The following is a 20,274-nucleotide window of genomic DNA, read 5'->3' on the forward strand; positions in this document are numbered from 1 at the left end:
GAGATCCTCTTGCCTCTGTCTCCCAAGTGCTAGGAGTAAAGGCATGCACCATCACATTAGCCAATAAAAAACTTTTTAAAAAGTCTACTTTACAGGCATTGTGCAACATCATTGTTACTTTATGACCTATCTTGCCAGACTATGACTGGCTATTATGAGGGCTAAAGAGAGGCCAGAGAGATAGCTCAGGGCTTAAGAGCATTTGCTGCTCTTACAGAGTATCTGGGTTCAGTTCTCAGCATTCACAGGGTAGCTCAAAGCCATTTGTAACTGCTCTTCCAGGACTTTTGATGGCTTCTTCTGGCTATAAGCCTGTGGTATACATATATACATGTAGGCAAAGCACTCACACACATTTTTTTTTTTATTTAAAGAAGGCTAAAGTTGCATAATTTGGCAATTGACCCACAATATTTGTGTGCGTATTAAGAAAGAGTGTTTTCCTAAGCCTGGATCTCACTCTGTAGATCAGGCTAGTCTCAAACTCAAAGATATGCCTACCTATGCCTCCCTAGTGCTGACTTTAAATGTATGCTGCACTATACCTGGCTGGACCTGCAGCATGTCAACTGTCTGCAATGCTGAATCGTAGTCAATCAATTTGTCTCATAGAATCCTTCATTCAGGTGTGGCATTTTCCTGGGAATTTCAGCTCACGATCTTGAAGACTGGAGCTTCACAGGGTAGATAGAGCATCCCAAAGATGAGAGCTGTTTTCTATGTGGGGAAGGCTGCCCACTGGAGCAGATCATCCTGTAGGAAACCAGATCAGTCCCCTCCATAGCTAGCGACAATGCTAAGAGACACTATCAATGGATTATAGTTTAACAGACTGATAACTTAGCAGCCACCAGAGAGGAGGAGCTGGGACCGTTTCTAGATGAAAGCTACTTAATTATGCACACATCTTGCCCTTGCCCTAATTCTTCCTCTATCTAAAACCAAAAGTTCATATCAGTATCCTACAAAAAGAAACTTGTGGTCATTTAACCCTTTTTGAGGTTCCCTCTCTCCATGGTGACTAATTAAATAAGTCTCCTTTTCCTTCTTTCAACCACTATTTACGCCTTTAATTAGAGTATTAAGATGGTTGAGCCTGACTGGTTGAAACTTCAAGAGCAGTGCCTTTTGCCTCAAAATCTGGTTATAGTTGTGCTGGAAGAGGCAGGAGGACCAGGAGTACAAGGCTAGTCCATTTCGTGCAAAACCAAAACCAAGCCAAACACACACTCAACGTGTTAGAGTCTAACCTCCAACGTAATACATTGTGTGCATGTTTTTGTTTTTTGTTTTGTTTTCTTGTTGTTTGGTTTTTCGAGAAAGGGTATCTCTGTGTAGCCTTGGCTGTCCTGGAACTCCCTCTGTAGACCAGGTTTGGCTCGAACTCAAGATATCCACTTGCTTCTGCCTCCTGAGTGCTAGAATTAAAGGCATGTACCACCCACCACCTGGACCAAGTCATAACATTAATGGTGTTAGATTAGATGAAACTCAAAGCAGTGGACTCAGGATGGCATTAGTGGCTCTAGTTGTTTCATGTTTTCTTGTTGTTAGTTTGTTCTCTGTAGGGTTGTTTGGTGGGCAACACGTGCAGTGGTGTGCATGAGGGTCAGAGGACAACTTTCGGGATTCAGTTCTCTCCTTCCACCTTTACTCAGGCTCCAGTGATTGAATTTAGACCACCAGAGGCCAGCACTTTACTTACTAAGCCATCTTGCCAGCCCTGTTCATTGGTTTATTATCATCGTTTGAGATGTGGTGTGGTATAACCCAGGCTGGCTCCAAATTCACAATTTTGTCAAGGATGACTTTGAACTGGATAGCCTCTGGCCTCTGCCTCTCAAGTGTTGGGATCATAGGTATGTAGTACCATGCCTAGATGTTTGGAACAAGGTCTTGTTTGAACTTCAGAACAGCAAGATTATGGAAACTTGAACTGGCTATGGTCTCAAGTTTCCTTTGATCCTCCTGCCTCAGCTTCCATAGTAGCTGGATTATTGCCATGCATCATCATGAGAGGTTTCCTTTTGTTTAACTCTTTGCTGCCAGATTCTACCTGCCATGAGATTACTGAGACTGTCTCTTTCAGTGTTGAATTGCTAGCACATAGTAGGCACTTAGTGTTTACTGAAGGGTGGATTAAAAGGCTTTTCTTGTCTTTATCTTCCTAATATTTTTCTAAAAGGTTTTTAATCAAACAATTAACATATCTCACTTGTTTTTAAAACTCCCTGTGAGACAGAAGAGGCGATAGATATGTGCCTGTTATCTTTAGCGCTTGGAAATAAGAAGCAAGAAGACCTGTTTAACATTATCCCTGATACATAGTGAGTTCAAGGTCAACTAGGTCTACCTGAGATACTAAATAAATAAATAAATAAATACTCTTTCTGGTGGCTTTAGGTAAAACAGTGGCCTGTGAGTGATGAGGGCAAAGGAGGGAGAGCAAAGAGGAAGAAACTGCCCAGTCTAGTGATGGGGGTCATGATTAAATGGTAGTATGAAGATAGTGAGAAGCAATTAGAACCAGAATCTTTTTAGTTTATTTCTCTGTTGCTGTGATAAAATGCTGAGCAAAAGCAAGCCAGCAAGGAAAAGATTTATTTGGCTTACAGGTTACAGTCTACCAAGAGAAGCCAAGGTTGGCACTCAAGACAGGAATCTGAAAGCAGGAACTGAAGCAGAGACCACAGAGGAACACTGCACGGTAGCTTGTTTCTAGGCTCATGTCCAACTATGTTTCTTACAGTCAAGGCCCACCTGCTTAGGGGTAGTACTACCTGAAATAGGTTAGGTTCTCCTATTGCAATGATTAGCAATCAAGAAAATGTCCATAGACATGTCCATCGGCTAATCTGGTGGAGATAGTTCCTCAACTGTAGTTTAGTTTTCTTGAATATGTAAAGTCAATAACCAAGATTAGCTGAGGAATGCAGGAGGATGAGGGACAGAATGAGGTAGTCAAGGGTGACAAGTGGAAAAAAGTCAGGATCCCCGAACCCAGAATAGAAACAAGTATTATTTAACTACCATGTGGACTCTGCAGTTATGTTATTCTTCACTCAACAGATGCTCAGTACAAGAGTACAGAAATATTGTGCACACAGTCCCTGCCCTCTTGGTACTGATAATTCTGTTAGTGACTACAAAAATTTAAGTGAGGGCTGGTTGTGTGTGTGACTCAGTGGCTAAGCACTTGCATATAGGCTCTAGGTTTGGTCCTAGTCACTAGAAAGGGAAAACAAAAAACTAACTAGGTCAAGAAAGTGATGCATATTTTGTGTTCGTAACATTCCGAAAGGCAGCAATGCATTTGCAACACATGCCACAGCTTTCCTTAGATGTCAGACACTTTGCCACACACACAAAAAATTAACTACAGGTCTTAAATGCATTTGTATACCAAAATACCATTTTGTATATTTAAAAAGAACACAAAGTAAAAATAAACTTTCTCTCTGTGTCTCTGTGTCTGTCTGTCTGTCTCCAGAGTTTATGTAGTTCTGGAACTGACTATAAAGACCAGGATGGCCTTGAGGTCACAGAGACGGGCCTGCATCATCTTCTGAAAGGGTCTCATGTAGCCCCTGCTAGCCTAGAGATTGCCATACACTATATATGCACACACATACGCTTGTGGTTCTGGTTATAGAATCCAGGATTTTGTTCTTGTTAAGCAAACACTCTTTCTATCTATCTCTTTAATTGGCATATTGGGCTAACTAGGCTAGCCTGACTTGTGATGGTTTGTATATTCTTGTGCCAGAGAGTGGCGCCATTTGGAGGTGTGACCTGGTTGGAGTAGGTGTGTCACTGTGGGTGTGGGCTTAAGATTCTCACCCTAGTTGCCTAGGAGTCAGTCTTCTAATAGCAGCCTTTGGATGAAGACATAGAACTCTCAGCTCCTCCTGCACCATGCCTGCCTGGATGCTGCCATGCTCCCACCTTGATGATAATGTACTGAACCTCTGAACCTATAAGCCAGCCCCAATTAAATGTTGTTTTTTATAAGACTTGCCTTGGTCATGGTGTCTGTTCACAGCAGCAAAACCCTAACTAAGACCTTGTTCAGCTGCCAGAGGCTGGGTTTTCCCCCCCAACTCCAGATACAGCACCAGTTTCCAATGTAACATTCCCCTCTTACCCTGCTTCATTCCCTATATAGAATTTATCTCCCTATTGCTTTAACATATGCTTTAGCTTGGTATAGAGACACACATCTTTGCCCTCAGCACCACTAAGGCAGAGTCACACAGATTTCTGTGAGTTCAAGACTAATCTTGACTCAATAGTGAGTTCGAGGACTGGCAAGACTACACAGAGAGACCCTGTCTCCAAAAAAAAACTTAAGAAAAAAAGGATGAACCCGGGCATGGTGGCACACGCCTTCAATCCCAGCACTCGGGAGGCAGAGGCAGGCGGATTTCTGAGTTCGAGGCCAGCCTGGTCTACAGAGTGAGTTCCAGGACAGCCAGGGCTACACAGAGAAACCCTGTCTCAAAAAACCAAAAAAACAAACCAAACCAAAACCAAAACAAAAAAAAAAAGAAAGAGAGAAAGAAAAGAAAAAGAAACATGAATACAGGACCCTAAGGTATCAGATCCCCTGAAACTGTGGTTACAGATGGTTGTAAGCCACCATGTTGGTGCTGAGAATCAAACCTGGGTCTTCTATAAGAGCAGAATGTGATCTTAATGGATGAGTTCTCTCTCTAGCCTCTTATTTTTGTTTGATTTAGTAAGGGCCTCAAACTCCATATGTGGCAGGAGATGACCTTGAACTCAACTCTCCTAATGGCATATGCCACCACACCCAGTCTATGTGCATACTAAGAACTCTCACTTGAGCCCCATTTTCAGCCCCAAAGCAGCTTCTAAACACCTGTTATAGTGCCAGTAATAACTTTCCCCCCACTTCAGTGCTAGGGATTGAAATCAAACCTTTGCAATCTAATTAGTTTAGCTTCCAGCTTGAGAGATTTCTCAGTGGTTAAGATCATTGGCTGTTCTTACAGAAGACCCAGGTTTGATTCCCAGTGCCCCCATGGTGGATCACAACTGTCTATTACTCCAGTTAAGGATCCAACATCATCTCTGACCTCTATGGGCACTGCAAACACATAGTGCACAACATGCAAACAAAACACACATATACAAATAAAATTAAGCTGCATTGTTGTTCCTTATTATTCTCCCAACCTCTGAATATCTGTTAAACAAAGACTTCATGGCCCAAATGAGCCACATAATCTCAGGAATACATAAGCAGAGGAAGAAAATGAAATCAGAGAGGTAACTTTTTTAAAAAAGATTTTATTTATTTATTTATTTTATATATATGATGAGTACACTGTAGCTGTCTTCAGACACCAGAAGAGGGCATCAGATCCCATTACAGATGTTTGTGAGCCACCATGTGCTTGGAATTGAACTCAGGACCTCTGGAAGAGCAGTCAGTCTCTTAACCACTGAGCCATCTCTCCAGCCCCCGAGAGGTAACTTCTAAGTTACCAGTGTACAAGAGAATCATAAGTTCAAAGTTGGCTAGCATGAGGTGGCGTGTTTTTTAATCCCAGCACTGGGGAAGGTGGGGTTGGGGGCGGCGGCGCAGAGCCAGGTGGATCTCTCAGTGTTAAATATCAAGTTCTAGGCAGGGAGACCCTGTGCTCCAAATAAAACAGAACAAGAAAAAAGGAAGTTAGTTCAAAGTAAATACGTATTGTTATCATTCCTTCTAGGCTCCCAGTTACCTGGCAATAGCTAGGCATGACTAACTCACTAGAAAAGGGGCTGTTTGCTCCCCTCCTCTCTTATCTTACACTCTGCCCCTTCTCCCTGGCCGGCCTCTCCTCTTCTCTCTCCACCCCACTCCTTGCCACTCTCTCTGCCTTTCTCTATCTCTACTCCCTCTTCAATATGAAGCTAGTCAGGTTAACAACGAGGCCTCTTCTCAACAAACAAACAAACAAACAAACAAGCAAACAAACAAAACCAAGCCGGGTGGTGGTGGCCAACGCCTCTAATACCAGCACTTGGGAGGCAGAGACAGGCAGCTCTCTGTGTTCAAGGCCAGCCTGGTCTATACAGGGCAAGTTCCAGACAGCCAGGGCTACATGGTGCGACCCTGTCACTCACACACACACTAAAGAAAAAAGAAAATCAGACAGGTATAGTCTGATCCATATCACCAATTCCAGTCTAGCTAGGGTTTCATAGTGAAAACCTGTCTTAAAAAAAAGAAAAGAAAAAAATATGAGTAATGGTGAAAGCAGAAAACAAGAGAACTTTTTGAGAAGAGGAACAAATAAAAAAGCCTAGAATCCCCATTTGTTTTGGAGGTACTGACATAAGCTTTAGATTTAAACAAAGAACTCCCCAGAACTGCAACCCAGAGAAGGAACCCCCAATCAACGAACATACACCCGGAAATGGTCATTTATGGGGCTAGAATAAGAGGTCGGAGGAGACCCACTAATCTATGATGTCATCAGGACGTTAAAGTCCGTAACGTCACCTAGAGGTAGCTCAATTTCCCTTCCCCTACAGGTTCGCTGGAAGGCCCAGTCTGAGTTCAGTCTCTCATTGGTTACGCACTCTGTCAATCCACTTCATTGTTCAAGTGTTCCGTCCCGCCTTCCCCTGTCTGCTTTTGATAGGCTGCTGAATCTGTCACTTCGAAAAGGTCCGCATTCCTTCCGCCTTTCTCCGGGAGACCGAGGGCTAGAAGGGTGGATCCCAGAAGGCTCCTACCCCCCCGAGCTCGGTTTCTCAGCCTGATTGGCTTGTCCAGGTGCCTGTCACTACCGCTTTCACCGTTGACTGGCCTTTAGACCGCCGCTCTACGCGGCGCCGGTTCCGCCCCCGACGGGTGTTTGTGGTGGGGCTGCGGAGTCGCCGATCCCGCCGGAAGCGCCAGGACAATGGGGACCCGGGACGACGAGTACGATTACCTATTCAAAGGTGCGCCTTGTGGGGTACAGACAGGCGAGGTCACAATAGCGACTGGAGGGCCGAAGCCGAGCTACAGGAACAGAGAGCTCAGGGTGGAGCCCGGGACTTCAACGGGGCCTGTCCGGGGTAGGGAGTCGGAGGAAGCCGGGGCAAGTGGAGTTCGCTAGGCTTCGGGCCCTAGTACGCAGTGGTGAGGAAAGGGAGGCTCGGCGAGGCCTACGGACCCCGGATGCGCCGGGGCGGGGCCGGGGCCTTGGGGGGGTGGGGCCCGAGGAGGTAGGAGAGGCCGTTGGGGCGGGGCGTCCCGAGGGGCGGGGCTTTCCTGGGTTTGGCGGGCGGACTGCGTTGAAAGCAGGATTGTAGCTGGTGTTAGGGCAAAGGAGAAGGCTGTGGGCGTGCCCACAAAGCCTGATTGGTGTGAGCCTTCTAGGACTGACTGTTACACACGGGGCCTACCTTGGAGTGGAGCCTGGATCATGTGCAGGAACCCTATATTATGGTGCTTTGGAATTAGGTGGGTTGGGGCCTGTCTGTGCACTAGTTCAAACTCCTGATATTCACGGAGAAGTGATTCAGTTGGTAGCATTCCTAGCAGCAGCATGCTCAAAGCCCTGGATTTTATCACTAACACCGCCTTGGTGATGGTGCAGGCCTGTAGTAGCAACACTTCGGGGGCAGAGGTAGGAAGATCAAAAGTGCAGAGGCCAGGCTGGATTACTGGAACCCTTTCTCAAAGAAAAAAAAAAAAACCACACATGGACAATGTTAAATGCAGTACCTGTACTATTCTGAGACTTTTTAATAATGGTCCCTTTTACTCGTCCTTATTAGTTTATACAGTCCATACTATCCAGGAAACAGGCCTGTAGTGGTGCACACCTGGAATCCCAGTACTCAGAGTTGGAGGTAGGAGGATATACTGGCTAGTTTTGTGTCAACTTGACACAGCTGGAGTTATCACAGAGAAAGGAGCTTCAGTTGAGGAAATGCCTCCATGAGATCCAACTGTAAGGCATTTTCTCAATTAGTGATCCAGGGGGAAAGGCCCCTTGTGAGTAGGACCATCTCTGGGCTGGCAGTCTTGGTTCTATAAGAGAGCAGGCTGAGCAAGCCAGGGGAAGCAAGCCAGTAAGGAACATCCCTCCATGGGAGCTCTTGCTTTCTGACCTACCTTAATTCCAGTCCTGACTTCCTTTGGTGATGAACAGCAGTATGGAAGTGTAAGCCGAATAAACCCTTTCCTCCCCAGCTTGCTTCTTGGTCATGATGTTTGTGCAGGAATAGAAACCCTGACTAAGACAGGATTTCTTTCCAGTTCAAAGCCAATCTGGGATGGTGAGGTAGCTTAGGTATTTGTGTATACTGCCAAGCCTGATGACCTGAGTTCAATCTTGGGACCTTCATGGTGGAAGAGAGTCAGCAAATTGTCTTCTGCCCTTCACATGTACTCCACATCACATGAGCCCACATATATAAACAGAAAAAATAGTGTAATTTAGCAGAGTGTGGTGCCATACACCTTTAATCCCAGCTTCAGGAAGCAGAGACAGACAGAGCTCTGTGAGTTCAAGGCAAGCCTGGTCTACATAAAGGGGTGAGGTGGGAGTGGCAAGTCAACAGAATGAGATTTTTATTTTATTTATTTATTTATTTATTTATTTTTGGTTTTCGAGACAGGGTTTTTCTGTGCAGTCCTGGAACTCACTTTGTAGACCAGGCTGGCCTCGAACTCAGAGATCTGCCTGCCTCTGCCTCCCGAGTGCTGGGATTAAAGGCATGTGCCACCACACCCGGCTTCTTTTAAAAATTTTTAAAAGCTAACTTAGGTTACACATCCATAGTATGTCTTAAAAAAAAAAAAAAAAAGAAAAGGGAAAAACAAGTTCAGAGAAGCAAGTTCCTAAGGGTGGAGCAGGGTTGAGCCTGGATAGATTTTACCACTTAGAGGCTAAGTTTAGGGGCAAGAATTGAAGCTTAGATGTGGAAAAGACAGTTGTTATACCTCCTCCCTTCAATACATATGTATCCAACTACAGGAAGAGCTTTCCTACTTAGTGAGCCTCTGTCCCTGTCATTGGGGTTCCTCATTTTTCTGGTGAGCATATTTAGAGATCTCTGGCATTGTGACACCTTCTATGCCAAACTGAGCTTTTGGGTCCTCTAACCATTCGTGCTGGACTCTGATTGATAGTGAATGATTTTGAGAGCTAATTCCTGGATCCTCAGGGGACATAACCTTTGCCCTTCTGGGAGTGTGTCCTGGTCCTCAAAGCCAGCCTTGGCATCTTGGGACTGTGGAGGTACTGGGGTATCCTTGGGGCAAAAGGCTCCTGAGATGGAGACAGACAGACTTCTGCAAAGATATGGTTACCACACAGCACCATGGGCTGGGAGTGGGCTATATCCAGATGTGAGACCGATTAGCAGGTGTTAGATTCCAGGTATCACTTTAGAGGCAGAGTACGATTTGGAAAGATTTTGGAGACCAGAGATTTGAAGGGCTCTCTGGTGATGGGTGGAACAGATTCAAATCCTGCTGTGTCAGGGGCCTGTCCCCACTCAGACCACCCTGAGGAAGCTTCTAGGCAGGGCAGGGGATCTGTTCTCTTCAAGTCAGCACACCCAGGCATCTGTGATTATTTTCTGCTTGTTTTCGGCTTTTTACTGTTATAAATAGCCTGGCATTGAATGTGTGCCCTAGTCCTCTCTTTGCCCTGTGGGCTAGTTCCTTGATGTGCATTCCCAGAAGTGCAGTTACTAGGTCAGGGGCAATGGAACTCCATTGCCATTACTGGTACTTGTCTCCAGAACTCACTTCCTGGAAGCACCAATCAGCTCCTGCAGCAGCTGGCAGTGGGGGAGTGGCCGCCTGCCCCCACTGCCCTCCCGCACTGGCCTCCTTTCCTGGTCTGGCAGGTACCTTCTTCAGTAAGTCATAGTAGCTGCCTAACCCCCAAGGTTAGCATTCTGTCCGTGCTTACCCCAGGTCTCCTCTCCGTTCCTTCCATCTCATCTGAGGATTAACATTTGTCCTTTCCATTCAGACTTTAAACCATTAAATTAGAAAAAGGAGTGCTAGGAAATGAAAAGGGAAGAGAGCTAGCAGCAGACAGGCCACTATCTTCACTTGCCTGTATATGGCAAATCCCTCAGAATGTGAATATACTGCACCTGCCAGTCCCTTTTGAGACTCACAGCCTTCAGAGGCTCAGGCTTAGGGCAGGTCAGCCATTATAACAATGGTGGTGACCTGGTCAGCCTTGGAGAGTCACCTTATATTCAGTGGCAAGAAGACAAATTCAAGGTCAACCTAGGCTATGTAGCAAGACCTTGTCTCAAGAAAAAAAGAAATCTATGGTTGCACTAGAAGTGTTGACAGGGGCTGATTTTGTGACTTTGTGGCTCTCTTTGCCACCCGTAGGAACTCAGGAAGTCTAGTAGTCTGGAGCCCTGCCCCGCCCCCAAACCCTAGTGCTGGGTCCACCAACTTTGCCTGTCTCTACCTCCTTATCCTAGGCTTTGGTCACATTTCTTTGACTTGGAGAGCCACAAGTCTGTGCTTGAGACAGTGGCTGCTCATACACAAACAGTTTTTGGCAGCCACATCATACTTTGGCCCCTTTGTCCTTAAGGCTAGGGCCAAGAGGTCTCAAGAGTGGGTGGCCACATGCCATTTGTTTTCCTCCATAAATAGTCTCTTCAGCCCCAGGAGTGAGGTTGTTTATTTGTACCTAATTATAGATCCTCACATTTCTTCTCCCACCATTTTCTCCTGTCAGCCACTGGCCATTTTCCCAACCTGCTGGTGGATCCCCAGGGATAGCTGTGATTTCTCTGAGGAACACTGATTTAGGGTTACTGCACTTTGACCACCCAAGCTCCAGAGTTCCCAGCCATTAGTGCCCACCCAGTCTTCAAGGACATAGATCATGTAGGAAGGACAGGGATTCTGTTATTTTAAGTTGCACTCACCCCTGTCCAAGGACATAGAAATGACTAGAACATAGAAATGACTAGACACCAGGGACAGGGCTAGCCCTAAAATGTATAATCCTCTGCCAAGTACATCAGACTAGGCAGCATGTCTGCCAGGCCTACTGTGCTAGTGACTCTCACTAGCCTCAGAGATTAAGGCAATAGTCCTCCCCTGTGCTCGTCCCTGGAATAGTTAGAGCCACTTCATAGAGTACACCTTGCCTATATTGGGTCTCCAGGGGTGCTGTCCTATCATAGGACAGGCCAGAGTATCCAGGTCTCCTGAGAGGTGTCAGATCTTTGTTTTTGCCAACTGGACTTGCCTGTTCAAGCAGCCAACTGACATATCCAGGGGGACCTTTTCCCAGCCAGCAAAGCCACCAACTTCTTTGGAAATGCTGGGGGCTGTGTCCTGAAGGGCCCATTATTTTCCCAAGACAACTGATCACTTGTTTTCTTGACAATGACATTTCACACTCATTCTACATGTAGAGCCAGTCCAGTCACCACTCTGGTATACTGGGCACCTTGTGCCAGGGATGGCCTGAGCAGCCTCGCCTTCCTGCTGGTCTATTGGTCTATTAACTCTCAGCCTGGTCTGTGCATTCTTGTTCTAAGTGTGTAACCTTGGACTGGGGATTTGGTCTCCGGGGTAGAGTATCCCTGACTGCTGTGGGATTATTGACATTTGCGTCTGTCCCTGGGGTGGCCCTGAGTCATTTGGGCATAAGCTTGGCTCCAGGTACCGTCCTGGTCATAGTACAGGTGCTGTGGCTGAGGGTCCCTGAGGCTGTGCAGCAGAGGCAGGACTGAGAAGACAGCAAGGGTGTGAGAGACCGCCTGAGCAGGGCACATTTTCCAGGTTACTCCTGTGGGCATGAGAATGACGAACAAAGTTCTCCTGGCTGTGGCAGCTCCTGGGAGAAGAAAGTGAAGGGAGAGAGTGCTGTGGAGAGAGATTCCCCGCAGTTCAGCTTGTTTCTGTATGGCTCAGAAGTCAGTCAGTACCCCAACCCGTGTGGTTAGAAGTTCTTAGCTCTGGGTTATAGGCTCTTGTCTACTAGCTCTACAACTATCCTTTATTTTTAATTATTTATTAAATATTTTTATTATTTATTTATTTATTTATATCCCAAATGTTGCCCCCTCTCCCAGAATTTGACATTTTGGGTACCCAGAGAGTCTTGGAAGGATGCTAAGCCTGTCATTACATGTCTTGTAAAGCAGGCCATGTGATAGTCTGCATGGAGAATAGAAGCCTGAACTGAGGAGTCTCACAGACTAGTGGATTTTTTTTTTTTTTAAAGATTTATTTATTATATGTAAGTACACTGTAGCTGTCCTCAGACACTCCAGAAGAGGGCGCCAGATCTCGGATGGTTGTGAGCCACCCTGTGGTTGCTGGGATTTGAACTCAGGACCTTGGGAAGAGCAGTCAGTGCTCTTAACCACTGAGCCATCTCTCCAGCCCAGACTAGTGGATCTTGATGAGGAGTCAGAGTTTGTTGGCTATCCCTGATGAATGCTCAGGTGTTTAGAACCTAGGAAATAGGCAGGCTGAGTTGCACTGGGTTTCACTGCCTCTAGGGGTAGAACCAGGACCCCTGAGTTGTATGACAGAGATGTAAGGAGAATGACAGGGAAGACATGAGACTAAGATGGAAGAGAAAGACCTTGTTTTAGAGACCTGAATTCAGATCCTGCCTAGACATTTTCCCAGGCAAGTTGCTCTGGACATGGACTGCTTGGTGAATGTGATTGGAGGTTTCATCTTTTTTTATTTCCATGTGGAAGAGGTTTTATTGGGAGAGAGAGAGACAAGGTGGCAGCAAAAAGAGAAGAGGGGGGAGGGAGGGAGGGAGGGAGAGAGAGAGAGAGAGAGAGAGAGAGAGAGAGAGAGAGAGAGAGAGATTGATTGCTAGCAAGCGCGCACGTGCAAGCGAGCGGTGTTTGTCATCTAAACAGCCTCTTTTTGTTCTCTCTCTTAGTAATCAGTTTGTGGATTGTGGTGGTGGTGGGGTGTTGTTTGTTTTGTAGTTTTGTTTTTGTGGGTTTGTTTTGAGATAGGCTCTCACAGTATATCCCTGGCTGGCCTACACTAGTTTTCCAATCCAATGCTTTAAGAGTCTCATGAAGCTTAGGCCTGTTTTAAACTCACTATATAACCAAGGATAATAATGAACTTCGGATCTTCTGCCTCCATCTCCAGAGTAATTTCAGGGTATACCATCAGGCTTGGCTTTATGCCCACCACACTCAGTTTAATGCAGTGCTAGGGATCGAACCCAGGGCTTAATGCATATTTAGACAAGCACTGTACCAACTGAGCAGCATCCCCAGCACTGTTTGTCCATTGAGACAGGGACTCAAAATATAATTCAAGCTGACATTGAGTTTACTATGTAGCCCAGGCTGGTGTTTTTTTTTTTTTTTTAGTTTTTCGAGACAGGGTTTCTCTGTGTAGCTCTGGCTGTCCTGGAATTCACTCTGTAGACCAGACTGGCCTCGAACTCAGAAGTCCGCCTGCCTCTGCCTCCCGAGTGCTGGGATCAAAGGCGTGTGCCACCACGCCCGGCTTCAGGCTGTCTTTAAACTCAAAATTCTCTTGCTGCAGTCTCCCGAGGCCTGGAATTATAGGCATGTAACACTGTGCCTGCCTCATCGTTAAGCCTGCCTCACTCTTATTATTCTTGGCTCTAAAGCAACCATTCCCAAAGGTGAAATGGGTTGGGTTCCCTGTTTTGCCTCATTCTCACCTGTGCCGTGAGGTGACCTGGGCATCCTCCCAGTATGTTATAGGTTGATTATAGGTAGGCAGGGAGACCCTTCCACCTGCTTTGGGGCGTGCTTATTTATTCCACAGACATTGTTGGCACTTGATGTATACCAGGCCCTGTGTTAGGCCTGGAGATACAACAGGGAACAAGAGTCCTGCTTATAGGGCAGATAGCCACAAAAAAGAAAAGAGTGAAACTAGACACATGTGAGGGTTGCAATAGCTGGGGGCTTAGAGGGAGGGGCCTAGGACAGAGAATGGAGAGGGTTGGGAAAGTAGTTATAATAGGATTGCGGAGAGGGTCTTCTTGACCAAATGGCATCCACGGGCTTACAAAGACATGAGGCAAGGGCCAGAGAAAGAATACTCTGTGTAAAGGTCCTAAGTTAGGACTGTGTTTGATGTATTGGGGCAGAGCAAGGAGCCCATGTAGCTGGCTAGAGCATGTGGGAGAGAGAAGGATGGGAAAGAGGCTTCAGGACACATAGTGCTATGCCTTGTAGGCCCCAGGGAGGACCTGGGCTTTGATTCTTAGGGACTTAGGATCCATCTAAGTTCTTCTGCTCCTAAGTCCCTGGCTGGGACAAGCAGTATGGCTCTAGTGCTCACAGATGTTTTCTTGTGGCTGTGAGGAGTACAAGCTTTTGGCTGGGACCTCAAAAGAAGGCTGATACTGTGATAACAGTGTAAGATGACAGACAACCTGGCCTTTGAAGGTAGCAGGGATAAACACACACACACACACATTCTTATACTTTGTCTAGCAACTGAATTTGTATACACAAGTACACATACAGGGCTAGGGATGTAGCTCAGTTGGTAGAGCACTTTCCTAGAATGCATGAGACCCTGGATTCTCAGCCCTAATATCAAATACACCAGGTAGGCATGGTACCAAATACCTGTAGTCCCCACACTCAAGAGGAAGAGGCAAAATGATCAGTATTTCTAGGTATTTCTCAGGTACATCGTGAATTGGAGGTCAGCTTGTGCTACATGAGACCCTATCTCAAAAGAAATTACATATATACGTATAATTCTGTATGTCTTCAGCATCTGAAGCCATCTGATGGAACCCACATGGAAACAGAACATTGTATTACTGGTCCCCAGAAGCATTCTAGTGTCCCACAGTTACAAAGGGGATGCAGGATTGATCTTAGAGTCCGAGAGGAAGAAAGAACTGAAGAGGACTATCGGTGGTTGTCATGAGTACCTTCAAGCTGAGTGAGCCGTTGACGGAGCCCAGGAAGGGGAAGGTAGCACTAGCGAGTAGATTGGGGTGAGCAGGAGACTGTTCTGTTGTGCTGGTTTGAAATGTGGGGCTCTGTCGGGATATAAAGACAGGGTGCACCAATCTGGGCTTGCAGAACGGAGGTTAATGTAAGAGTCACCAGCAGTATTTACAGCCAGAAGCCTGGGGACCCAGTTATGTGGCTCCCTTCTATTTTCAAGTAGAAGGATAGCTTGCAGCAGCTCAGGTTCAGTCTGTGGCCCTGCCATGCCTGTCTCTCCCTAGGCTGGGAGCCAGAGCCTGGGTGAATACTCTTTCCTATTCCTCAGGCCTTGGATGACCAAGCCTGCAGCTCCCTCCCTTGGCTCTCCACTGGTAGGTCCACCCTCAGCTACAGAGTTCCACACCTCTGCTTTCAGGGACCACAAGCTTTCTGGCTGAGGTATCTGATTAGATGCCTACTGCCAATCACATCTGCATTGTGTACATGTGAACAGAAGTGTGAGCATGTGTACATGTGAACACATGCACGGTGAATCCTGGGACTAAGAACAGCCCTCCCAGGCCCTGTCCCCGGGGCAGACAGGGCTTTTTGAGACAGGGTCTCACTGTGTAGGTTTGAATGGCCTGGAGCTTGATATGTAGACCAAGCTGGCCTCCCAAGTGCTGGGATTAAAGATCTTAGATTTCTAATCAGCCTGCTTCCACTTCCTGAGTTCTGGGATTACAGTTCTGTTATTATAGGCATGCACCACCATGCTCTGTTTATGAGGTGCTGGAGACTGAACCAAGGGCTTGACCCATGGTAGGCAGTCTATCATCTGAGCTGCAGCCCTAGGTTTATATCTTCATGATTGGCTCCAGCTGCAAGGAGGCATGCACAGGGTTAGAGACCTTTTCTGCCTGTCACTGTTACAAGGCTAGCTTTTAGGCTGAAGGAAGCCATGCACACTTACATATCAACCTTATAAAGAGATGACAGTGATGGGACCCTCTAGGAGCACTGAGTAGAGTAATCCTGACCTCAGGCAGGAGTGGTGGCCAGCTGTGTCTAGACTGCAGCCAGAACGCATATTCCTGTTGTTCATTTAACTGTCCGTGTTGTCTGAAGCAGCTGGAGAAGAAGCATGGACAGGGGAGGTGTATTGCTTCCTGTTACTTAAAACACCAGACACAAACTCTAATAGGTATTAACCCATCCTGTGCCCTGAACAAAGCCATTGTAATAATGACATGCTCACCTGTGTTCCTTCCTTTGTACTGCATGCTGGCTGGTTCCTGACTCTGTCTACTCTCATTTCCATCTTTCAAGTAGGCCAGCTGCCTTCCTGTTCACACATGTAGAATAGGTGGCCCAGAAAGGATAAGTGACTTGTTCAAGGTCACTCGATTTCAGATCTTTCTTTCTGTGACCATTCTTGACTTACTCGGCTGTCAGGTTGGTGAGTTTCAAGCCACCCTCCTGCAGTGTGGCCTGGAATGTCACCATATTCTAGCTGGGACAATCTTCCTCTGAAGGCAAGAGACAAGCGAAGGCATCTGTGCTGTCTCTGAAGCTTCCACTTACCTGTGTGTTCCCAGCGTGTCCGTGGGTGGCAGAAATCAGGGAGCCACCATGCAGGTTTGGTGGGTGGATATGGGAAACATTGGGTGCTGCCGGATCCTCACCTCTTCTCCCTCTCTCCCTGCCCGCAAGTGGTGCTTATTGGGGACTCAGGTGTAGGGAAGAGCAACCTGCTGTCACGCTTCACCAGAAACGAATTCAACCTAGAGAGCAAGAGTACCATCGGAGTGGAGTTCGCCACTCGCAGCATTCAGGTGGACGGCAAGACCATCAAGGCTCAGATCTGGGACACTGCTGGCCAGGAGCGCTACCGTGCCATTACCTCTGCGTGAGTTTAGCTAGGGTCAAGACCTGGAGATAGCAGGGGTGTGTGGGCATGTGACATGGGAGCTTGGAAGGGTATGTAGGGGCTGAACTAGAGCATGGAAAATTTGAGATCAGGGCTGTACACCCAGAGCTGTGGGACCCAGAGGCAGACCAATATCCAGCCTATTGCGCAACCTGGCCGTGAGGTTATTACTGGGTGGACAGTGAGGATCTAGCTTAGGCCTTCCATTTTCACCCAACCTCACCCAGGCAGCCTACCTGCTTTCCTATTCCTGGCATCTTCTCCCAGTCTTAGCATACATTTTGCCTCCCTATTGCTAAGACCCACCCAGATTGCCTCTTTGTGACCCCCAAGCCCCCTGGCTGTCCCCTCACCTCATTTGTTGTGCTTTGCATTTTCTTCACCATGGCCTCATCATGGGTCCTTTATCCCCAGAGGATGGAAATGGTCCCATCTGTGGTACAGGCCTGTTTGCACAGTGGACACTGGCACTTCTGCCTGGTTGCAGCCTTTTCCCTACACGGCTGCTGTATCTTCTCCTTGTGTTGATGGCCTTTGAGTGTCTTCTATTACTGAGCCCCAAATTCCCTCCTCAGTCTCTCCCATTCCTGAAGGGCCTCCTTCAAAGATAGGACGACTGCCCCTTCTGGGCCCTGTGCTTGGGCCATCCTCTAGGGTTTCCATGAGGCTGCCACCGCCCTCCCGTCTAAGGCTCATATCTGAACTTACTCTGCAGGTACTACCGTGGTGCAGTGGGTGCACTGCTGGTATATGACATTGCCAAGCACTTGACATATGAGAATGTGGAGCGCTGGCTGAAGGAGCTGCGGGATCATGCAGATAGCAACATTGTCATCATGCTGGTGGGCAACAAGAGTGACCTGCGCCACCTTCGGGCTGTGCCCACTGATGAGGCCCGTGCCTTTGCAGGTGAGCTTGTGGCAGACATGCCAGTAAGACTGCTCTGAGAACTAGACTGGACAGGTTCAGAGAAACATCTAGAAGTCCGGCACCCACCTCCTCCAGTGTCAAGGCTCATAGTCACAGTGCTTGTGTTCAGCCTCTTGTCCCTCAGTGGTCCCTCCTACTAGCAGCAGCTCTTCAGATCCTGAGTTGGCAGGTGGGCAGGTATGGTCCTGGAGGGGAGTGTCGTGAGAGGGCTGTGGGAGCCAGACCCTCTTATTTAGAGAGAATTTTCTCTTTTCCAGAAAAGAACAACTTGTCCTTCATTGAGACCTCAGCCTTGGATTCCACCAATGTAGAGGAAGCATTCAAGAACATCCTCACAGGTGGGTCCTGGGTCTGGGTGGCCGTTAGGAAGGTGCTTTAGGAGTAGGACCCAGTATAGACCTTCCTTGCCCCACAGAATCAGGACATAGCTAGCTAGCCCTTGCTGGCATGTGGGCACAGAGGTCCTCACCTAAGTCCCTGTGATATGGGCCCTTCTGGGTCTGCAGGGGAAGGAAGGAACAAGCAACCTGGGCTACGTAGGACCAGTTCTGTGACTTGCTCCTGCCCCTGCCCACTTGGCTGTGCCCGGGAACCTCCAAGAGCCCAACCCTGACTTCTATTTTACTGTGATGTGGTGGAGAATTGTCTTTGTTCCCTATTGCTGTGATAAAATACTCTAAAAAAGGGACAAATTCAGCATTTGTTTTGGCTGACAGCTTAAGGTACTAGAAGCAGCTGGTCATGCCATCACAGGAGACTGGAGATCCATGCAAGCTACCACTTCGCTCCCTTTCTCCACTAAACAGTCGGGCATCCCCTGCAGGGAATGGCTCTGCCCATGTCAATTAGTGTCATCAAGATCCTCCCCGACGGGCGTGCTCAGAGGCCCTTCTCCCAAGTGATTCTAGGTGCTGTCAAGGTGGAGATTAGGAATCATCTAGCCAGAGCCCTGCAGAAAGGTAAATTGCCTTCGCTAGGGTACACAGCTTGCTCACTACATCCTCCCTGTTGCAGAAATCTACCGTATTGTGTCACAGAAGCAAATCGCTGACCGTGCAGCCCACGATGAGTCCCCTGGCAACAATGTGGTGGACATCAGTGTGCCACCCACCACCGATGGACAGAAACCCAATAAGCTGCAGTGCTGCCAGAACCTGTGACTGCCCTGCACTTTCTCTTTGTTTTGTTTTGTTTTTGTTTTTGTTTTTGTTTTTTGGTTTTTCGAGACAGGGTTTCTCTGTGTAGCCCTGGCAGTCCTGGAACTCACACTGTCAACCAGGCTAGCCTCGAACTCAGAAATCCACCTGCCTCTGGCTCCCAAGTGCTGGGATTAAAGGCGTGCGCCACCACTGCCCGGCTTGCCCTGCACTTTCACCCAGCGTGCGTGCACGTCCTCGATCCTTGGCCAGCCCTTCACCAGTGTCCTCCCAGCCCCTCCCTTGTCCCTCTAGGACAGGCTGCTCCCACCCTCAAAGTGAGCTCCGCCTGCCAGCCCAATGGCCCAGGAAGAGCAGGAATCCAGTGGCCTCTCCTGTCCTGTCTGCTCAAGAGAAGCTAAAAGCCCCTTGCTTATGTACCTGCTCTTGGATATTGTGGGCATCTTGACAGGGTAGGGAGGTTGGTAGGATGGCCAGGGCCAGCCAGAGGTGAGGAAGATGAGTGGAAGGAGCCTGCTTCTCCTGTTTTCCAGACTCCAGGGATCGATACCTCCTCTCCTCTCTGGCCAGATGACCCAGCTGGCCCTGTGTCCTCATCCCAAACCCTCTCTGAGCTGATACCCGAAGAGCCAGGCATCAGAGGCTGAGCAGGTGGACATTCTGGGCTCTGCCTCCTGCCTACACCACCATAGCCAGTGCCAGCACGGCCTCCAGCATTCCCAGGCCTGCGCACGCCTGCGCACTCCTGCTCCTGCCTGTAGATTTATGCTGGGAGAAGACACCCTTGCCCCTCTCCCTCCTCCTCTGCACGCAGCGCTCTCCTCTGCCCATCCCCACTTCTCTGTCTCGTCTCCTGTCTGGTCAGGAACCTGTCTGCAAGTGAAGCAATATCTTCGTGTTTTGTATATACAACTGCTCTTGTAGCCTTTGGTTTTTGTTATTGTAGAGAAACAGATTCTTTATACACTTTGTAAAATTTACGCCAAACCCCAGCTCTCGAACTCTTATTCTCCCTGTAGCCCTTGCACTGTTGCCCGTTACTAAAATGTATAAGCCACTTCTGTACAGAAACCCACCGCTCAGCTTCTGTCTTCTTTCTCTCCACCAAATGATGCACCTGAACCAGGGCCCTTTTACATGTCCCCAGTAGTAGGTTAGTGTAGTACCTGCTGAAGACAGTGGGCAGGCATGCTGATCTTGCACAGTAGGCTGTGAGATAAGGATCTTGAGCTCCAAGGAGGGGAGAGTGAGTCCTCTGCAAGTGGCTCCTATAGTATGGAGGAAGGAAATGATGGTGACCTGAAGTGGCAGCCTTCACTTGGAACAGTTTAAGGAGAA

At 47.7% G+C, this 20,274-nt stretch overlaps 1 protein-coding gene across 1 annotated transcript; it reads left to right on the top strand.

Moving 5' to 3' along the window:
• The first annotated feature begins 6,717 nt into the window (after positions 1–6,717).
• Rab11b (RAB11B, member RAS oncogene family) lies at positions 6,718–20,011 on the top strand. Its single transcript, XM_021186184.3, has 5 exons — positions 6,718–6,960; positions 16,633–16,828; positions 17,565–17,758; positions 18,037–18,117; positions 18,794–20,011. Exons 1-5 carry the CDS (start codon positions 6,921–6,923, stop codon positions 18,937–18,939), a joined length of 657 nt encoding a protein of 218 aa, XP_021041843.1. The 5' UTR covers positions 6,718–6,920; the 3' UTR covers positions 18,940–20,011.
• Positions 20,012–20,274: the final 263 nt, after the last annotated feature.

The sequence above is a fragment of the Mus caroli genome, unplaced genomic scaffold, assembly GCF_978045245.1.
Source record: "Mus caroli unplaced genomic scaffold, Mus_caroli_1 scaffold_18, whole genome shotgun sequence".
In the NCBI taxonomy this organism is placed as follows: domain Eukaryota; kingdom Metazoa; phylum Chordata; class Mammalia; order Rodentia; family Muridae; genus Mus; species Mus caroli.